The sequence below is a fragment of the Paroedura picta genome, chromosome 10 (assembly GCF_049243985.1).
Source record: "Paroedura picta isolate Pp20150507F chromosome 10, Ppicta_v3.0, whole genome shotgun sequence".
Taxonomy (NCBI): Eukaryota; Metazoa; Chordata; class Lepidosauria; order Squamata; family Gekkonidae; genus Paroedura; species Paroedura picta.
In genome coordinates this window covers 65,953,668-65,976,355 of record NC_135378.1, presented here as the reverse complement: position 1 = coordinate 65,976,355, position 22,688 = coordinate 65,953,668, and the positions used below count along the sequence as shown (strand labels likewise).

General features: G+C 42.6%; 1 protein-coding gene across 2 annotated transcripts in view; it reads left to right on the top strand.

The window, feature by feature from the left end:
- Positions 1-22,688, top strand: part of ALPK1 (alpha kinase 1) — a 62,246-nt gene that overhangs the window by 14,314 nt on the left and 25,244 nt on the right. For both annotated transcript variants that reach the window (XM_077300590.1, XM_077300589.1), the window contains exons 3-4: positions 12,435-12,632; positions 15,716-15,870. In XM_077300590.1, coding sequence (XP_077156705.1) covers positions 12,506-12,632; positions 15,716-15,870 — 282 coding nt within the window. In that variant the 5' untranslated portion in view covers positions 12,435-12,505. The remainder of the gene's footprint in view (positions 1-12,434; positions 12,633-15,715; positions 15,871-22,688) is intronic.

The following is a 22,688-nucleotide window of genomic DNA, read 5'->3' as shown; positions in this document are numbered from 1 at the left end:
AGTGGAACAGGCTTCCTCAAGAGGTGGTGGGTTCTCCATCTTTGGAGATTTTTAAACAGAGGCTGGATAGCCATCTGGTTCTGTGAAGGTTCAAGGGGGAGGCAGGTTACAGAGAAGAAGAAGAAGAAGAAGAAGAAGAAGAAGAAGAAGAAGAAGAAGAAGAAGAAGAAGAAGAAGAAGAAGAAGAAGAAGAAGAAGAAGAAGAAGAAGAAGAAGAAGAAGAAGAAGAAGAAGAGTTGGTTCTTATATGCCGCTTTTCTCTACCCGAAGGAGGCTCAAAGGGGCTTACTACTATACTCAACCAGGGTTCCATGAAACCCTGAGGTTTCTTGATGGTCCTAGAAGGATTTCCTGAATGTGAGGGAATTAATTAATTTTTAACATTTTTGCTGTGAGAAGGAGAGGAGCCCTGGGTAGGCATCTACACAGCTATGCTTCCCAACCATATTCTGCATGATCGTACCACTTCTAGGGTTTCTCGAAGGCTGAAGAATGTTTCAGAGGTTTCTCAAAGGTAAAAAGGTTGAGAAAGGTTGCTTTATAGCAGGGGTAGTCAAACTGCGGCCCTCCAGAGAGGGAGAGCCAGTTTGGTGTAGTGGTTAGGAGTGCGGACTTCTAATCTGGCGAGCCGGGTTTGATTCTGCACTCCCCCACATGCATCCAGCTGGGTGACCTTGGGCTCGCCACGGCACTGATAAAATTGTTCTGACCGAGCAGTGATATCAGGGCTCTCTCAGCCTCACCCACCCCACAGGGTGTCTGTTGTGGGGAGAGGAAAGGGAAGGTGACTGTAAGCCGCTTTGAGCCTCCTTCGGGTAGGGAAAAGCGGCATATAAGAACCAACTCTTCTTCTTCTTCTTCTTCAGATGTCCATGGACTACAATTCCCAGCATTGTAGTCCATGGACATCTGGAGGGCCGCAGTTTGACTACCCCTGCTTTATAGTATTCAGAACTAGAAATGTGTGTTTTGCATTGCATGCACATGTGACAATTTGACAGCATATTTCATTAACACTTCACAGGGAATGATTGCATTGATCAGCTATATCTGGGCAGTGGAGGGGAAGGACCCCCTTCAGTCCTGTCAATCACTTGGGTGGGCACAGAATAGGGAGACCTTTTAAAGTCAAAAATGTAGCAGAACATTGGTCTTTTGGCAGTGGGGTGGGGGTGGAGACATGGGTGAGGCCTGGCCAGTCCCCTGAGGCAACCAGACCCAGCTCCAGACTTCCATAAGGACTGGTACCCTCATGTCTTCACGAGAGGTTAGGGCTACTCACAGGCAACCAACTGGTTGAATAAAAGGGTCGAAGGAAGCCAGGTTGAGGAAGAACAGGTAGGACGCTCCGAGGCAGTACAGGAAGTGCCCATGAAGAAGTGGAGGAAGAATACCATGGCTGCCATTTTCAAACTGTGTTTGATTTCTTTTTAATAACTGGTTGCTTTTTTTTTTTGCCCTACCATTTTAAACAGATCCCTTTTAGTAGCCGACTGCTAGTGAAAAAATATCAAAGGAGTCAAGGCATCTCAATGGTGCTATATTGCTTTAGTACTATAGCACTGAGAACTTAAAAAAAATGCCAAGGAAGGTCACCCAGTGGGGAAGAAAGCAGAGTTGGGGAATGGCACTGTTTGAAATAACCATAGCAGTTCAGAGACAGCTCATTAATGGAAGGGAATTCACTCTATGAAACCCTCGTCCCTATGTCACTTTACTAAAAATCAGTCCAACAACAAATAATATCCAGTTTAGAACAGTAATGTGAAAATCTTCTGAGATGCAACTAGCCCTTCTTGCAGAGGAGTGATTGGTATGGGGACTAGCAGATCATGAAAGCGTTCTATGGCAAAAAGTTGTGAAGATGGGAAAACATTAAGTACAAATTAGATCTTAGAGTGTTTCAAGATGGAACCAGGTTATTAATTGACTGTTTGGTGGCTTTTCGTAAGGGCAAAAAGGCAAGATATAAATGCTATAAAATCTAAAAAATAAATAAATAATCCCAAAATAGCTCTGATAACTCTTAGTCATCGTGCAGCCATATAATATGTTTGATTGAGGCTGGGCGGCCAGGTAGATCATGCCCCCGCCCATAGAAGCGGCAGTGGCAAATTCCATCTGTGCCCTCTTCCTTCCCCCCTCCAGATGTTGGGGTTATGTTAGAGCTGGGGCGAGTTTGCTGCCGTATCTCAAGGGTTTTTATATATGTAACTTGTTTTTATGTCTGTTTTAAGGGGATTTTTATTGGGGTTTATTCAGACAATTGAGACCCACCATGAGCCTTTGGGGAGTGGCAGGCAATAAATTGAATAATAATATAATATAATATAATATAATATAATATAATATAATATAATATAATATAATATAATATAATATAATATAATATAATATAATATAATATAATATAATATATATTAAACACCACCTATTGCACTGCTCATGCCTCTTTTTATGAGGCCTTTTTTTTTTTTTTGATGTGCCAATAGACTTTAGCCGCAGGAGTGGCCCTATTCAGATGAGATCTGATGTTTAGGCAGGAAAAAAATTGGTTTCTGTAACTTACAGCTTGGAAATTAATCCCCTGTTCACCTTCATAAGTGCAACTCAGTACAGGCTGCATGTGCACTGAGTTTGGAAAGACGTCTGGTACACATGCATGATGCTAGCACAATAGAATGCATAATAATTTCTTTTCCCCCGAGAGGTCATTGCAGGTTTTAGACATTTGCACATGAAGAATTAAAGTGTTCTATAGGCTTCATCGAATCCTAAGAACGGTTCAGAACAGAGGGTTCCTCCGTTTCATTTTGAAAGCGTGAGCTCACATTACTTACCAGCATTTCATCTCTCTCAGCCCAATAGGTGAGGATTTTGGTGGCTGGTTGGTTGGTGAAGGGGGGGGGGGTTATTGCAGCATTGAAGGGTTTGTCTCTGTAGACATGGAGGGCTGATGATACATATTCATGAAAGACAAGTCTTCCCAGACCCTGTTAACATTGACAAAGACTAAGCTGTTTCACACAGCAAGTGGAAGGGACTTGTGGGTGAGGACGGCTGCAGTACCAGATTAGCACAAACAACAATCTTATTCCTTGTGTCACGTGGCATTGCCTTCCTAATGATTCCCCCCAATTGTTGTTTTGTTACAAGACTGTCATTCAGAAATGGCTTCTTCGGACCATATCCAGATAACAACAATTTCCTTAACTTGTGTTTTATTGAACGCCACCAAGTAGGATCAGAACAGAAGGAAGTAGTTTCCACTTCTTCATGAATTAGAATTTGGTCACTTCAAAGGTATCTTTGATCTAGAAATATGTGGTGTACCAAATTCATTATGTCTTTTTAACGAGCTTTCTAAAATTTATTGCTCTTTATGTCAACTATATTCCCTTTTTATTAAGACATAGCTTGTGAGTTGGGTCATATTTTAAAAGAGTCCCAAACTTGTCCTTTTAAGGTCATTATTAGAGGAAGACAACAGGTGCTTTTGTTCCCTAAATTGTGACTCTCGCTCCAGATCCTGCCTTTGGCCACATATTTCTTACTTAGTAAAACTATCCTTTTCTCATAGAACTGCATCCTGAGGGGTGGTGAAAATGTGGAGCTTGCAGCAGAGTTAAGAGAATGAATAGAAGAATTCATCAATACTGACATCGTAGGACAAGTAGGGTTTTTAGTTGCGTACATAAATTTTTCCCAAAAAATTGCCCCCTCCTGCTACAGTCTACTGAGCCCCACCCTGAAATTGTATGCTGGGGGAGGGGGTCAGCATAACCTCAGGTACAACATAAGGGTCATGGAGGTTTGCACTGGGACTGGGCAATCTTAAAAACACTTAAGTGGATATACATCTTTAGTACTGTGCAGCTGGATACCAGACTCTGCTTGCCATAGCCAAATAGATAACTTGCCGACTCCTCTATATGAAAACACCATTCTCAAACTGAAAGTGGAGATTCAGTTTCTAAGCCAAACACTAGCTTTGCTTCTTATTACTCATGTGAGGATGGAAATTGAAGGAGACAGTCAGTGGGTGGTTAGTAATGGCCCTCATAACCACTTTTAACCCATTTTTTCTGGTTGAGCTTGAGGAACAGAAGCTGCCAGCTGCCTAGAAGTAAATACTTGAAGGGGAGAATCAGTGGGTTCTGGATGAGTGATACACTCTTCCCCATCTGCCAGGTTTCCCTTCCAAATGCTGCATCTAGCATTGCCTGGGTAATTGGTAGTTCTGCCCAGCAGCTGGCATACCACTGCTAGTTTTGGTTGGATACTGATTTCCTTTAAGTACTGAAAGTGTACTTTATGTTGTTTGGATGAAATAGAGCGAGGGAGCTTGTCAGTAGGCATGGGTAGAAAATGGCTCGCAAACTAAAGTTTGTGACGAATTTTGGAAGGCTCAGGCTTTGCATAGTCAAGTTCATGGCAGATCACCTGGCACAAACTTTCCATGAACTTAAAAGCCTGTTTGTGAGTGGAGATATTTCCATACAGACTGATTCTTCTCAATGAAAATGATTACAAAAATTCAAACAAAAAACTTGGAGGATGCATAGAGGAGCATCCAGGGGAGGTACCTTGCAATGTTGCTCTAGAGGAGCTCTGATGTTGATATGGTATTTTAATTAGTATTTTTATTCTTTAATTGATAGGTTTTACTATAAATCCTATTCTTGTTAGCTGCCCCAAGACAGTGTGAAGGGTGGGATATTAATTAATTAATTAATTAATTAATTAATTAATTAATTAATAGCTTGTACATGATTCATTCTATACACACCTGAACCTCAGTCATTTTGACAGGTGCGGGTGCAGGTGCAGGCATGTATAGAATAGATCCCTTGTAAGCTAGAGATACCAAACTTTCAGGAGACCTCTCCCATATGCTCCTCTTCATGCCCTCCAAGTTTGGTAAATATTCAATTTATGAGGTTCACGTTTATTTTATTTATTTTTATATTTATATACCGCCCTCCCCGAAGGCTCAGTTATGGTTCCCCAATGTGTCACCTGGAAAGTGTTTTCTGGGAAAATGTAGTCATTTTCCTAGAAGGCACTTTCCTGGGGCACCTTCTTTGGGGGGGCCATAACTCAGAAGGCCTGGAGGATCATTGTCCACAGGGTCGCGATGGGTCGGATACAACTTCGGACCTAACAACATAACAACAACTCAGACCCTATAAATTCAGTACTCACCAAACCAGGATTGCTGGTAGAGCTGGTCAGACAGCGATACCCTGCAAGTTTAATGACTCTAGCATGCCAGGAGCCATTCTATCACCTCAAGAACCTTAAGAACTGAACCTGTTTGTAAGTCAACTAAAAAAAACCTGGGTCAGCCATGATTTGTGAATGGAGCATGTAATGAATCACAAACTAAATTGCATTCTCCTGGTTTGTGCCCATCCCTGCTTATCAGTACTAACAGGAACCATAAGACTACATTATATTTTCCTGGCTTAGGCAAACAGAAGTTCACAATTCTTTAGTTTGGTATCTACCCAGCAGTGAGGCTGGGCAATCATTACTCCCAATTCTTATTTGAGAACTGGCTTCCTCTGTTCTATTATGTTTTATTCAATTCTATGCTTTCTTCATTAAAATTAAAGCATGCAGTTTCCTTTCTTGGTCAATAAGATTTCTGCAAAATCATTGTGTTTCTTGATGAGAGGGTAGCCTTTTATCCCTTTCTATATCCTGCAGCTTTACAGGACAAAATCCCCCAGGTTCCTTCTGCACCCGTTTGCTTGTTTGTCATGGAGCATGTGTAAAATCTTTTGGGTTCATCCATTCTTTTTGATGGGAAATATGTAGGAAAGCATTAGGTGCAAACTTAAATGGACTCTGGGGAATGGTAGAAGACAGGAAGGCCTGGAGGATCATTGTCCATGGGGTCGCAATGGGTCGGACATGACTTCGCACCTAACAACAACAACAACAACAACATGTAGGTGATATGCCTGGTGAACTGTGTAAAATATAGAGAATACAGCTCCAGCTCAATAAGTTTATTTAAGGGAAGACTTCCCCATTAAAACCCTGGTATTTAACTTAAACCCAGGGCTATAGAAGAGAAACCAGGAGTTCTTAAAAAAAAAACAAATGCAAAGTAACGATAGTGATTAATTGAAAATCTATAATTGTATTGAAATCCCTTCGGCTCTTCAGTGTATATTTAAGAATGGAAATGACCTTCCAGGTAGCATTTGTAAGTAAAATGTAATTCAAGTGTACTTTATATTCCTTCAAAATTAACTCTGTAATCATGTGCATAGTTACCCCTATATGAGCCCCATATACATCAATGACATCGAAGCCCAAGAGTTCAGCCTAAAACACCATCTTGTCCGTTAGCCTGTCTCATTATCTTGCAAAGATCAAGGACATGCCCATAGTTCTTCTGCATTTTACTCTCACAACAACCCTCTTAGGGAAGGTTAAACTGAAAAACAAGAGTTAACTAGTCAAAAGCCACCCTGTGAGCTTCATGACTGGATGAGGGTTTGGTTCCACATCACCCCATACTTAGTCCCCAAAAGGATGCTTGTCCCTTTATGAGAGGCTTCATGCAATGCTATTTACCAGGCAATGTCTATGTACCTCCTGCCATGAAAAAGCTTTTAGCTGCCCATTTTCACACATTAAGCCCCCATTAGAGGGATATTATTTTTCCAACCTGAGTCTGACAGTCTAAACTTTGTCTCACCAAGGCTCTTTGGAAAGCTATGCTAGAATGGATTGCTCGCCTTACTGTTCTGCAGTACGTCCTTAAACAACAGTGTAGATTCCTGCTAGGGAAATGTACATGATGAACCTACAAAAACAATTGCAAGAATATAAAGCATTGCCCCAACATTTACCAATCTAGGGGAGTTTGCTTTGTGTGTCCCCACAATCCTACAAGGCAAGACAAATTCCATTCCTCATCACTTTTCTATAAATCCAAAATAAAACTGCCAATATGCTGAGATTATTTTCTCCCATACAATGGGCAGTGAAAGGGAAAGTATCTGCTTTCTAAAGGATATGTTGTTTACCATGTGTATGGCGCTTTACCAATATCTAATATAACCCAAGTCCCTTCGTAAAGCTTATCTCTATAGTTTCTAAAAACAATCTCCTCGCTGCTCCAGGCTATTCTTGATCTCATTTCTAAACACAAGCACTTCTGCTTCAGCTTTTGCCCGGGCGGGGGGAGCTGTGCAGGGACAGGCCCTCCTCACCCCCTCACCCCTTTTCCCATTTTGCCTGTTAATTGGCTGAGACCACCAGAATTTGGAGGAAGCAGATGTCATTGGTAGTTTGCCTAGGGAGCACATTCATGCCCATCTGTTGCAGTCTAGAAGGCTGTTCATATATCCACAAGGCCTTCATTTAATTCTTGTCAGAAAGTAATGTAAATCCTGTTTACCTCAGAGGTCGCAGCCGAGATTTATGCCAATGAGCCCCCTGCAATTTACACACACACACACTGTAGTTGTATAGGAGAAAAGAGCCCCTTTCATGTGTGGGTGCATATTAACAAGAGAGCTTGCCTTAGGAGAGGCGCGCCTTGAGTACGGGCTTTCCTGATTTTAATACAGCCCTCTGCCATTTGGTATACTGAGCTTTACAAAGAGGGAGAGAGAGAGAGATTAATCTTTAAACCAGAAAAGTAAGGTGGAAACTGAGCCTCTTTTAAATGGCTCCCTCTGTTCTCTCATTGTTTTGAGCCAATAAAATCTTTCCCACACAAATACACGTATTAACATTGATAGAATATTTTGGCTTTAACTTGGGATAGCATTAATACCAGTAAATTATTTCAGTGATTTGTACTAGACAGTTCTCCCCGCACAACCCCAAGTGCTCAGCACCTATGAAGGACAGAGTTCAGATAGTTGGGGCTGTCAACAGGGCTGGAAAGGGGGGAAATGCCCTGTCCCTTTAAAAGAAGCTTAATATGTCGAGATTATCATGGCACAGATGTAAATAACATCACCTGGTAAATAACTTCCCTTAAAGCCTCTATTAAAAGGACAGGCTGTTTTTTCTCTCCCCAAGCACTTGGCAGCCATAACTTATCAAAAGTAGTAAGACCTAATTCATGCCTCTCGCACACATCACATTTTTTTTAAACAGTAACTTATTTTATATACTGGAAACTATTTTATAATAATTTTCCCCAATAAATTAGAAATATATAAATTTTGAGATGGGAAAGAACGTCGCCATTATCTTGGCTCTAATCTGACCTTTAAAAAGCCTTGCTGCTCTCTGCACTTACAGAATCTGTACATTATAAATGCCATGTTGCCGAATGATATGGCTCTAAACCCATGTTCACAAGCACATGCTTCAAAGTGTTATAGAGAAAAAGTGTTTTGCATTTCCCTGTAAATTCAGTAGATGGTCTTAAAATCCTTTTCTAAGGCTGCTATTCTGAGGACTGATTCAGTGGCACATCTCACTGAACACTTTTGTGTAGGCTGAAATTAAGTATTTTATTATACATTTTCCAGTAAAGATGTTTTTCCAGCTTGACAATTTTACTGAGGCCCAGGTGATGGGTAGTCTTTTGCCAAGAGATGCTGCGGTCACCTGAGCCCCTGCTCTGCTTGCTTTCCCGCTGGCGCCCCTCATTTCCTGCCGCCCACTGGGGGGCGCTGCCAGCAGCAGCTGCGCAGTGCCATGCTGAGGGGGAGCCCCATCCATGGTGGCCACCGGAGAGCACCAAAGGTGAGCCAGCAGCAGAGTGGCAGGGGAGCCCCCGAGGCAGCAGCCGGGGAGGAGGCTGAGGAGGATCCACGGCCCGGTACCAACTGATCCACTGACCAGTACCAGACCCGGACCGGGGGTTGGGGATAGATCTTTGGAGCAACATCTGCTCAGGATCCCTGGCCCAAAAAAAGGTGAAATTGGTCTCAACCCAGGCCTTTTCGGCCCTGGCTCCAGCCTGATGGAGCTCAAAGCCCTGTTGGACCTTAATCAGTTCCACAGGGTTTGCAAGACAATACTATTACATCAGACTTATGGTCAGGGCCCAAACGAACATCCACCAAAAGATGCTGACCACACCACTGGGGTGGAGGCGACAGATAGAAAGATCAGCTCCTGACACCAAACTCAGTGGATATGCAGAGGTTTATTACTTGTGTTTGTGTTTGCATTGGGAGGCCAGCTGTTGATGGTATTCTGTAGGCCTCAGTCATAGGCCCGGCAAGAGGTAATTTACCACTGCCTGCCTCTACATCGCAACCCTGGTATTCCTAAAAGGTCTCATCCAAATACCAGTCAAGGCTGACCCTGTTTAGCTTCCCAGATCCAAAAAGATTGGGCTAGCCTGGGCTATCCAGTCAGGTTAATTAGTCTGTCCGTTTGTTAATTATTGTATTTGTTACCTGGCCTTTCTCTCCAAACTCAGGGCAGGTTACATCATACTAAAAACATTTAAAAAATAACAATATATATAAATGTTTACAATAAACAAAAGTCTAAACCATTTAAAACGATTTCATCCACAGTTGCCTATTCTGGATTTCAGTGGGTGGGAAGGAGAGAGGGAACAGAGGAGTCTTACCAGCCCCAGATAGATGATGTGCAATTGGGGCTTTGACAGGGAGGCCAGGGATGTTATAGGCCTCAGCCATAGCCTGCTGGAACAGCTCCATTGTACAAGCCCTACAGAACCATCCAGCGTCCCACAGAGCTCTGATCTCCTTTGGACAAGAATTCCACCAGTCTGGCAGTCTGGCAGTGAGGGGATTCCAATGTGAGGCCACTGTTTTGGAATCACTACCCTCATAGTGTGTCCGGTATTCTGGAACATGATAAAAGTGTTGGATGAGAGACAAGTAAAAAGAAAAGCTAGCAGCTGTTTACCAGGACTTGGCATGGATTCCCTGGGTGGGTAGGCACTGTAGACAGTGCATATGTGCTGATATGGCCATATGAAGACCACATGTTCAGATACCAATGCATGTTCTGTAGGGCTGTTGGGATGCTAATATAGGACCTGGAGATCTCCTGGAATTACAGCTGATCTCCAAACTACAAAAATAATCCCTTGGGGGGGAGGGGGGCGAATGGCTCCTTTGGGTTTGAACATTCTACTTCTACCCCCACTGAAGTTCTTCCCCTCCTCAGATCTCATCCTCCCTAGGCTCCATCCCCAAGTCTCTAGATATTTCCCAATTTGGTTGTTAACCCTATGCAACAACTCTGTGTAGGAAATTTGGCTGACAGAGAGTGACCATCCTGATGTCCCTCATATCTACCAGGCCTTCACAGAGTATCATCCCTGTGTTGTAATGCTTGTACTTCATGATCCATCTTCCTCAGGATCTTCGTAGGAACTGAATTTCACCGAGTCCAGTGGAACACAACCCCTAGGACTGAATGATATTCTTACAAATAATAGCTATAATTTCTTCTTGGAATTACTGTTCAAATGTGTCCTTGTTATTTCTTAATCTTAATATGGCATAGGATATAAAATATATGTTTATATATATAGTACTTGTGAAATGTGAAATAACAGAACTTTGAGAAGATATTTTATGAATTTACATCGGTTGATTGATTGCAGGTCTGTATGTATAATGCAGGACTCTAGATTCTGTATCATTACCAGAAACCAGGCCAAAAAAACTGGTGGATCCTGAAACAATTAACTGTGGTAAAGCTGCAGTGTTTGAATTATTTGTTTTCTTGGTGCTTATGATGGAGGACTTTTTACAGCCATTTTTTTTTACGGGTGTTATGAGGAGATCCAATGGGAAATAGGGAGAATTCTTAATGAGGTTCAAGATTCCCGCCAGCCCTTAAGGTAATTCAAGCCTCCCTTATTCCCCATTCAAATTTCCAAATGGTTCCTAACATGAAAAAGAAAAGATTTGTATGACAACTGCATCCATTCAAGGGGTACCATGAATTTCTACCCGGAGAAGGAAGAACTTGCAACATAGGACTTAAGATAATTAAAATGCATTTTTGAAAGTCAAAACAGCTCTGGCCATAAATAATGATTTTCCTTTCAATTGACTGTGCTCAATCTCTATGGAACACTTCAGGGATGAGCTTTATTTGTTCCCTGTTGGGATTAATCCATAAATGGCACTTCCACGTGGAACTCATCCGGTCTTTGCTTCCCCTTCATTGGTCTCCCTGGAATTCTAGCATAGCCCTGAGATCAAAATTAGAATAATACCTCTCTCTCTCTCTCTCTCTCTCTCTCTCTCTCTCTCTCTCTCTCTCTCTCTCTCTCTCTCTCTCTCTCTCTCTCTCTTTGAGGGAAAGCGCTTAAGCGGTTTTAATTGGTGGCTCAGAATTTTATATTATGAGCATTGTTCTGATTATGCATTGTTACTTTTTAAAGAAAGAAAGAAAGAAAGAAAGAAAGAAAGAAAGAAAGAAAGAAAGAAAGAAAGAAAGAAACTGGAATTATGAATTCCTCAGATTCAAATACTCATACAAGATGATTTAGCCTGACTCAGCTTCATTGGGGTTTCTAATTAACTCTTGCTGATTCTTCATCTAGTTCAGAATAGCTAACATCTGACTGGAAAAGTAAAAGCCTTTCTTAACCAGAGTTTCATGAAACTCTGAGGTTTCTTGACGACCCTGGAAGGGTTTACCAAATAAATTGGAGTTAATTTTTTTTTATCAAGTCGACTGTCCCCCTCCCTCCCAAAATGGCCAATGATGGGCCTTGAGGGGGTGTGAAGGGGAGGTGCCTCAGGTGGGCCTGTACACTGCTGTCCTTTCCAACCATATTCTGCCCTATTGCATCAGAGCCAGGGGTACCTTCATACAGATCACAATCACATGGTAGGGAAACTGAGCTGAGTCTGCTTGTTGGCCAGGGAGTCCCTTTGTACCATCTCCATGTTGTGTGTAAAATTATTACAGCATTTGTTCTCCAAATATTTCCAACCATCTCCTGAAATAATATGTGATGTAACACAGCTAGTGTTCCTTAAATCATGGTGCTTCGCTGCAGCTTGAGGTTAAAAGGTCTTCCCACCATTAGAATTCTGGCTCTCCGCATGTGTGTGTGTGTGTGTGTGTGTGTGTGTGTGTGTGTGTGCACACGGGTGGGCGAAAAGGATTGTTTTTTTTTTTTTGCACTCTCCAGTTGGCCACTTCATGGTTTGGGACTTCACAACTGTATTGAGAAGCAACCCCTTTCTCTCTTCATGCGCTGTTCTCGGAGAAATGTTTGCCTTGCACAGATTGTCACATCACATGGACCCTGGAGTAATTTCACACCCTTCTCTAATAAAGTCCTCGGAGACTGTCATGTACTTCCCCTATTATCCCTCCCTGCTTGAGTCACACTGATAATGGATGATGCTTTCGTTAATCATCTTCCCCCTTTCTTTTGTTCTCCAGGTAGCTCAGCCTGGAAAAGATCCTTTTCATTTTGAATCTGTGTCTTCTCCTAGGTAATTGATTGCCGCACGCCAGGGGTGACCACCCCCCTTTCCTGATTCTCAGCAGAGAGGGAGCAAGCAACATGAATAATCAAAAAATGGTGGCTGTCCTGTTGCAGGAATGCAAGCAAGAGCTGGATCGGCTTTCCCCAGAGATGGAGATGGAGGACCAATCCGAGGGAGTTGCGAGCAGGCATCAGCTGAGTGGAGGTGAGGGCCCAGTGAAGGGTACCAGGTGCCAGAGAGCTGATTGCACAGAGCTTCCGCCCTCCCCACCATGCCCTATTTTGTTTTTGTCTCCTAGCAGACAAATGTCAAAAGATTACTGGATTTCTAGGACATGAATGGGATGTGAGCTAGAAGGCAGGCAGGGTAGGAAGCCTACTTTGTACCAGTGAATTGCTGTCACTTCTCATTTAAAGCTTCAGTAAACATGAGGCTGTGCGGAGCGGTTTTCGTTTGAGAAAAACAATGCTCCCAAAGTTTGGCGATGCACATAAATTTCAATTATATAAAAATAATAATGCAACTTCTGTACAGTGTCTGTTATTTGTTTTCCTTTTGCTGAAGTCCATCCCCATCACTAAAGTTTTTGACAGCTTCTCCCAAACATGTTTGTTGTGTGTGTACGAGACAGAGTATTTCAATCTTTTAGAGCCTTCAGAATGTCATTTTCGAAACTAAAATGTTGCAGTGCATGTGCTAAAGGAACATCCTTTGGCGTCTGATATTTTGAACAAAGGTAAGTAAATGCCAGAGGTGCAACAGAAGAAAAAAGCTATGGAAAAGACACCATTAAAAAATGGAAAAATATTAATACCTGATCTAATTAGATAGGTGCTTGCCTGTGAAAGGTCATCACACAAAAAATGCCTTACTCTTTACAGGACCCCAAGCCTGTTGACTTGAAAAGAGGAGTGCCATGGCTGCAGTCCTAGAATTTAATCATCAAGAACAATAAATGACATGATAATAGTTAACAGGCAACGGTTCCATTATTTCTGCAAGATGCCTTTGAGTTCAGTGGGTTGGATCCCAAGGACCCAAGCCACAAATGGGAGCATTTCCCTTCTTGTGTCTGCAAGGGATTCATAGGATCCACCCCACAATCTTGTGCTGCCAATATTTTGAATTTGTAACATATTAGGTTGCCAATGCTTTCACTCCTTTCCCCCCTCCACTCTTTTCTTTCTTCCTGGTTAGACTAGTAAGAACTATATATGAAACCAATACATCTAACTGTTGTTCTCTATATTGATGGAAACCAACCTGATAAACCTGAATTTCTTTTCTATCAGGCAAATCTAATAATGTCTCTTGCTGGTTCAAATTGCATCTCCCTTTTTCATGTGTGCACAAATCCTAATAAAATCTGAGTTGTTCACATCATCTGCATTTGGTATATGTTCTGCTTATGTCCCGTTCTCTTTGGCTGTCGCCTTCACTGTCTACAGCACGATGACGTTTGTGAATATAGTTTATATGTGAAGGCGGGTGTGTGTCTTTTTTAGATGTCCTTTCATTTCACCCCACAAAGGGCACTTTTGTTTCCTTGTCACAAATTCCTTTCAGCTTTATTATGACTCTTCAGAATGGGCTATTGAGCTTCTAATCAGGTAGTCCTTTCTTCTGCTTCAGTTTCTTCTATTAAACGCTGTGGAGAATGATAAATAATCAGTTTAGTTCCAGATAAGGTGCATCAGTGGCCTAATAATCACTAGATTAGCCATGGCCCTTCAGGTAAACTGCTTCAGGAAGTAAAGGATCAACAGCTCAGGGTTTCCCTAGCTAAAGCACAGGAGTGAAAAATCCCTCTGCCATAATATTAATAACGTCACAATCCATGAGAAATCCCACACTCTTATTATCATTCTGTAAAAGGTTACAAGAGTGCACTAAGAAGCTCTTTTCCAGGCAGGTACACTTTAAAAAGCTTATCATAATCACCAGAGCCACACATGATTTTGATAGTGTCCCAAAAGTACAGAAATTGTTATAGGGGGCATTTAAAACAAAGGCATTTTGGGTCTTGAAGCCTGGAAGATTCTCTTGTTTCCCAGATATTGTCTTCATCAAATTATAAGGTATTTTTCTTCACAAAAATATTGAAAAGCATATCCAAGTCATTTCATATTTGTCCATCACTGATATGTCTGCACCTCGAGATCATTCGTACCATCCTGTTTTGATAAATGACTGCACACTTCCTCTCTGCAGGATGTGTTTATGTCAGGAGTACACATTGCTGCCAGGAGTACGCATTACTGATATCTACTAAAGTGACATGGACTACTACCACTTATTGCTCAGATGTTAAGTTCCCTGGGTCCTCTTGTTCACTGGGTGCTACTGGACTCTTATTTTATTGTGCTGCTTCAGACCAACACTCATTGAATCTATCCTCTGGTTCTAGCACTGTAAGAACATAAGGAGAGCAGAGGTCCATCTGGTTTTGTTCTCTGTTCCCACTAATAGACAGCCAGATGCCTCTGGACAACTTACAAACAGGGCAAGAAGACAAACAGTTGGATCCAGCCACCTTTTCTGCTTAATTTCCCTCTGCCCCACATGGCTCTTGTCCATGCAGGTCCCATAACCCTCTGCATAACATTTTTGATGGTCAAAGGAAACTCCCCTCCTCCGCTTTTCACCAGTGGAAAAGTTGATTGGATCTAACCCAGCAACCCTTCCTTGTTGTTTGCATATAAGAACCAACTCTTTTTCTTCTCCTCCTCCTCCTCCAGCATCTGTCATTCAGAGGTATGCTGGCCCTGGACTGGGAGGTTCTAATTAGACTCCATGGCTTTTAGATTTATTCCTTCTGGCCTTAACCTACTTCACAAGGGTATTGTGATGCAAAAATCGACCTAACAGTTTCTACGAGAAAAGGTAGGTTACAGATGTAAGAAATAAAATTCTCAGCATTTATTTAGTGCCAAGAAGAATCAAGCTATTAAATTGTTATTTTTTGCATGCACACTGATGCCAAATTTCTAGGAAATGCATTTCTTCCTTTCTTTTCTGTCTCTTTCTGTTCACAAACAGTTGCAGTGCTCCCCTTCCTGCTAAAACCCTTATTTTCATGGCAGACAGCTCCAATTTACCTGCAGGGCAAAGCAGAGGAGATTGTCTGATGACAGCCTGCCATTATTACTCTACCTTTGGGAGAAACAACAGCTTGTAGCCACTGAGAAGCCAGGCAGGGAAGAGCATGCTTGTGGGTGGGAGCAGATTGGGTGCCACCAAGTAACCTTAGCAACCAAATCACTTAATCTGCACTTTGACCTTTGCAGCTTTGCTCCCTGATGATCTGAAGACCCTAATCGAAGAGGCAAAGGGGATGAAGTGGCCCTTCGTGCCGGAACGGTGGCAGTACAAACAAGCCATCAACCATGAAGACAAGAAAAACCTCAACGAAGTGATCAATGCAAGGCTTCATGAATTACTGGTATGACATGCAAGACACCTACCCTTTCAGATCTGCATTGGGCGGGACAGTGAGCTAACCAAAGGCAGGCTTCCTTATTACACAAATGACCCCCATTCTTCCACTGTGGCTTCTGCCAAAGGACAGGTGCACTCCTGGCCAATGGCTGCACTCCTGGTCAATGGCTGAGGTCAATGGCTGCATTCTCCTTGTCATCACTAGAACTGAGATTAAGATGGCTTCCCCGTGGGCATTTAGCTGCACGTTCTACCCTCACCCCCATTGCCATACGTTCTTTTTTAAAGGTCTCACACAACATCCTCATTCAATTGTCCACTGTCCAGATTCTCCACTGCTTCTTCAACCAATTTCTGGTTGCTGTATCTCAAAAAATAATGTTGCAGTGTTGGAAAAAATACAAAGAAGGACAACCAAGATGAACACCAGTAGAGGATGGAGGGTACAGTTGCTACATCCAGCTTGGGAAACTCCTAGAGATTTGGGGATTCTGGAGAGGGCAGACCTCAGTGGGGGGCCGTAGACTCCACCCTTCAGAGCATCTTGTTTGTTTGTGTGTTTGTTTGTTTGTTTAGTTAGTTGGTTGATTGGTTAGACAGACAGACAGACTTTTCCTTGTGTTGATTTGTTGCATGCAAAAAATCTCATATTTTCACCATTTTGTGCCTATTTTTACTCCGTCAATTTGAGCCCTTTTTTTTTACATTCTCTATGGCTTGCTGGTATTATTTTACTTTCTCAGAAGCATTACCAGAATTTTGGACTGAAGTTGATAACACATCTCTTGTGTTGGTACAACTGGATATTGGTTCTCCAAATATTCCATTCTGTCCAGGGAGGGCTATCAAAATGGGAATCATCTTCCTCAAGGATCATGTCTGAAAGGATGTATACAGCATGCACGATTCCTGGGGTCACTCCTGCCAGCTGATGGTGGAAAGCGCTATCAAGTCACAGCTGACACAGCAACCCTGTAGGGTTTTCAAGGCAAGAGTCATCCAGAGGCATTTTGCTTTTGGCCCCTTCCACATCACGGCCCTGGTGTTTCCTGATGGTCTCTCATCCAACTACTAGTCAAGGTTGGCTCCTGTTTAGGTTCCCGTTTAGGTTCTGAGATCTGACGAGATCAGGGGTTAACCAAATCAGGTCAGGGAAATTAAATTTGTCCAAACCGACTGAGACACCTTTCCCCTAGGTGATTAGCACTGTCAATATGCTGACTGGCGCCTAGTCAATACCTGGGAGGGAATGTTCCTAAATGTACCACGGTTCTGAAATGGCACACAGCAGGAAACCTATCTATTGAGAGCACTTTTATCTCATTCCTTAACTGAGGAGCTCTGAGATTACCCCCACTTATTCCTCACAACAACCCTGTGAGTTACATAAGGCTGGGAGCAAGTGACGGGCCCAGGGTTACCCAGCAAGCTGCAGTGTAGAGCAGGGGTTTGAATCCAGGCCTACCAGACCTTTGTCCAGGGCATGAAAGACCCACCACACCAGTACTCTGTAAAAATGTTGCCAAAGAAATAAGCAGAGTTAAGAAAGAAAATGGGAGTGGCACCAAAAAGCTCACAAGGAATAAATTCCAAGAGAGCATATTTGGACAGCCGTAGTTATTAGGAGATGGCTGGGATTACTCTCAGGTGTTCTTTTCCCCCAGTACAAAAATGGTACACAGACACCTGCCCTGCTGGAGCTCTGTCAGAAAGCCCTTCTTTTCTACTTCTTTGCATACCCCTAGATAAAGTGGGTGGGTTTGTTTATACACAGATTCCAGGACTAAGTGGAGTTTTATTGTGATTCTGAATTTGTTTTGGTGTATTTTCTTTCTCCTCCTCCTCCTCCCTCCCCCTCCCCTCTTTCCCCCTCCCCTTTCCTTTTTGGTGTGTGTGGCCTCAGACAGAAATTTATGGTGGAAGCTGACCCCTTTTACAATGCCCACAAAAAGTTCAGACTAGAGCACATTTGTCTACGCTCTCCCAGGATAAACACCTGCAGTAAACTCCCCAAGAAACCTGGATAGATGGGAGATTAATGTGGCTGTAATAGCAGAGCAGTGTTTGCAAGCATTATCCCCTCACCCCAGGTAGGTGAGCCTTCTCTGAGATGATACCAATTATTTATTGCCGAAACATCTGTTGATAACTGCAGCTGCCCTGGAGGAACAATGCATATCATGGGGTCACAGGCTATAGAGACCTACAATCCTACCTCATGCTACTTTGAGACTATTCAGCAACACACCCCAAAGTCCATGGGGTTACCCTCATCTTCAATGTTTCACCGTGCCGTAAAAAAATACTTTCTAACTACAGCACTCCCTTTCCCCCTTGTGCTTTGAACTATTATTTCATCTTCCTTGGTAATTTATATTCCAGTCCCATTGTACGGTGTTTTGTTTTCCATTTAATTGTGGACTGACTGACACTTTGACCCTTATTATTAGTATTAGTCAAGAAAAGGGTTACCCGCGCTCTCTTTCTTTCCACTTTAAAAGAACCCCTAAAAATTCAAGGCACAGTAAAATGTTTCTTCAACACTTTGATCGAGCTGGTGGAGAGGAAATTATGCTGAAAAGTTTGAGGATTGGACGGGGGGGGGGGGGGGAGGATAAAATTCTGGATGTTCTCTTTTCACCAGGGGGAGGGGGGGATTGAAAGATTTATTTTAATTCCCTCTGAAAGAGGAATAAGCCTTTGTGGATATTGTTTAGGGGAAACTTTTAACATGTTTCATCTGAGTTTATTCTAAAGTGGCGAGTTGAATAAGCTCTCCAGTGGAATGAGCTTGTGTTTGTAAAGCCCTTTGGGATCTTTTCGTGGAGTGTTTATTATTCAGGCAGGCCAGATTTTGTGATCCTTATTCACAGTGTGCAGCATCTTTCTTATGGAGTATTTTCACTGATCTCCAAGTATCTGTACGAGAGCACTTGGGTCCCCCGGTCTGGAAGTTTGACTTAGTCTCACATTGTTCCAAGCCCTGCTTTGTTTGCAGGCTGTTGCTCTGTTGAGTATGCAAAACAGCCCATGCTGCTGACATCATCCTTTTAAACAGCTCAGCTGGGCATTGGCTGCAGGAACCTATTGTGCAAAACAGCCAAAAGCAAAAAAAAAAAAAAAAAAAAGCTCATAAAAGGAAGGGGGGAATCCAGATCTGCCCGATTTAATGGGAAACTCAGTCATCTCACAGCAATGCAAAATGTTCATCAACATCCTCCTCACTTAGCTAGGAAGGGGACAAGCAGAAACACCATGGAAAGGAAGATGCACAGGGAAGTGGGAGTCTAATGAAAGAGAGTTAGGGGGCTTATAGTTTAGGCTTTCCAACTCTGGGTAGGGAAACACCTAGAGATTTTGTGTGTGGAGCCTGGGGATGGCAAGGTCTGGGGACATAATTATGGGACATAATTCCATAGAGTCCTCCCTCCAAAGCAACCAGTTTCTCCAAGGGAATTGGAGGACCACAAGTTGACTACCCCTGCTCTAAATGGAGAAGAAAAACTAGAAGGGGGCGTGGTAGATGTGAGGAAGCACAGGTTGGTGGATCCACTGATCTCTGCTAGTAGTGAATGGCTGAGTTCCCCCCGCATTTGGAAAGAGCAAGAAGGCAGGTTTCAGCTCAAAGGCACGAAGGAGCCCATTTTCCCTGAGCAGATTATTGGCATTGTCAGTTTGGGATGTGCTGATCCCCCCCTTTCCATATAAAGGTATGCTTCCACGTATACCAACAGTGTTGGCCTCTGCTTAATAGGTGTAGCCAGTGTGGTGTGATGGTTAAAGTGTCAGACTAGTATCTGGGAGGCCCAGGTTCAAGCCCCACTTGTGTTACAAAAGTTCAATGGATGACCTTGGGCTACTCGCCTTATCTCAACCTAACCTTGCTGACAGGGGTGTTGTGAATGGGAGGAAGAGGATGGAAGCCACTTTGGGTCCCCATTGGCAAGAAAGGTGGGGTATAAAAGAATTCAATAAATAAAAGTATATGCAGAGTCTCAGTCAAGTCACTTGCCAGTCTCACACTCAGTGTGACAAGTTTTCACATGAGCAGATCGTTTTCTGCATATGCCAAAGATATATTTGTATGCCTGTCTATTTATTCGAGAATATCCAATAGGTCTGAATTTGTGCTACTTTCACATGTCAGGGAATAGTAATGACTTCTGTTTACTCACAGCCTGTTCTGCATGTATACTTTACCTTGGATATACAGTCATGTTACATTTCTAAGTTTTCATTCCGCAACACTTTTTCTCCATATCAGGTCAATCTTGGAGTCTCGTTAGGTTATTTGCATTTATTTTTCAGAGCATGTATAGGGCAATTTTTGTTTTCAAGCTGATTGCCAGTCAGCTTGCTTCCATGTGCAAAAGCAGGAATTGTTATTTTTCATGATGGTGATCCACGCCCCCTTTGAATATCTTTCTCTGTATCCATCACTGACATCCATGACTCTCACATTGGACCCAGGGGGAACAGGAAAACAACAAATGTAAAGCAGGAAATAGTACAGAAACAGGATGCGGTGTGGAATGCTATATTCCAAGCTGATTTCAAAACTTGGAGATTGACCATACCAAAGATTGAAAATAAAGTTACTCTGTGGAACAGGCCCATACATTAGGATCCAAATCCACAATGGAACAGTTTCCCATCCCCTGACTACTTTATCCCTCACATTGTATCATGAACTAGGTCAATATAGTTTCATCTGGTAGCCATGTAGGTCTGCAGTAGCACCTTAGAGATGTACAAGATTTTCAGGATATGAGCTTTTTAAGCTCAACGCTCCCTTCATCGGACACTTGATAAATGGAGCTTTGACTCTCAAAAAGCTCATACCCTGAAAATCTTGTTGGTTTCTTAGGTGCTACTGGACTCAAATCTAGCTCATAGTATAGGTTACAGGGGTGAATTAGCAATGGGAGACCCAAGTTCAAATCCCTTCACTGCTATGATACTCATGGCTAACCTTGGGCCCACCTCACCTACTTGTTGTGAGAATAAAATGAGAAGGGGGGACCTGTCCCTGAATTCACTGGAGTTAAGGAGAGTTAATGTGATAGATCTTACATTCTGATGCTGTCTCTTTGAAGGCCAAAGATGCTCTGGGTTATTTTTTCCCAGTAGGGTGTAGAATGGACACCTCATTCCAGCTACCTAGCAAAATATGCTATCTCAAATATAAAAAATTACAATTGATTTTTGAATTTGGATTTCCTCGACTGTGATGTTTTTTTTACTGAGTTAGTTTCCATGGACTAGTTAGCAAAGCAGCTGAGATGCTCAGAAAGGGACTGCCTGTGACAACTTCTCCTCTCTGTTCAAGCAAACTTACTCCTGTGTTAAACATACTGCACAGAATGTTACTCCATTTATTTTCTTACAACATCTGCTTAATAATACGCACTGTAAATTAGAAGCAGAAATCACCCAGGAAAATGTACAGAATCGGATCCAGTAGCCAGGGTTGTTTTGTTTTCCAGAAAACGCCAAAAGACACCATAGGCTCACTTACTGATCAGCCTAACTCCCTCTCATTGTAAATCCCCCCACCCTATTTGGGTCATCTTCCTAAATTGATCTGTGCAAGCGCCCTCCTACTTGTATGTTTTCTGTCAAATCCTAGCAGAAAACAGCTCCAATAAAAAGTGTTCTCCTGGCCGTTGTCAGCAAATCAAGGTGTCCTGACATTGAACCCAACACTAGGACTCAAATGTAAGGTGTAATAGTAGGAGGAGCTAGATCACTAATATGGGAAACCATGCAAACAGCACACCCCTCCACTCATCCCTTCGAAGCAGGGGCCCTTCAATAAAAGCTATTTTGAATCCCACCCCCTCACTCCCTCCCCCCTTTAATTGGTGTATAGAAATCCATTGCAAATCTAATTCTGCCTCCACCTGACTCTGCTTCCCAGCCATGAAGTTCCTTTTGTGCCCCTAAACTCAATTACACGTACACATTTGACATTATGGAAACAGATGTTCAGGCAAAGGACAATTTTTTCTCTCCCTCCTTTCTTGAAATAGAATTCCCTAAAATATGTCCAAACCAGAGAATGGGGGCAGATCTTTATTTTGTTGTTGTTTGATCTGTGCTTTCCTTCATTTCCCCTAGTTGTGCTTCACAACTTTACATGATCTATGTACATTTATCTCTCCAGATTGTCGGTTTGGGTTGTTTTATTTAAATTCAGGGCAAATACAGCTATGCACACTTGTAGAGACAAATAGTTTTTCTATGGGGTGATTTGGGGACGCTGTGAAGAAAGCGGAGTTGTTTAAGGCTTGAAATCCAGAGTGTCTCAAAACCAAAAAAATAGCAGAAGAATAGGGAGATTCTCTAATAGCAAATTCAATTTCACAAAAAGAACAATAACATTTAAAAGCAGGAATGGGCCTTTGGCAGATACCACCCAAACAAATGCAAAGCACAAGAAATATGAGGGCCTTTTCGCACGGGGATCTTTGTTGCAAATTGTTTGCGGAATGAAAAATCGCCATTTAAAATAGTGGAATTCGTCGTTATGCATACCTGCCTTTGTAGTGGAATCAGTTGCGTTTTTTAGCGTTTCCCACAGGCTTCCGGTCTCGGCAGAAATCGCTAGAAAGGAAGCGCTATTGCCAAGCTCGTCCCGCCCCTGGCCGTCAAGCAGCCAATGGGCAGCCGTTAGCATGCTCCCAAACAGCCCCTTTCCCTTTAAGAAAGGTTTTTTAAAAAAAAAACAGACCCATAGCAACGAATCTAGGTAGATTCGTTGCAACGGAGAGACCCATCCAGCTGCCTAATGTGAGCTGTCGTTTGATTGTATGATCGTTG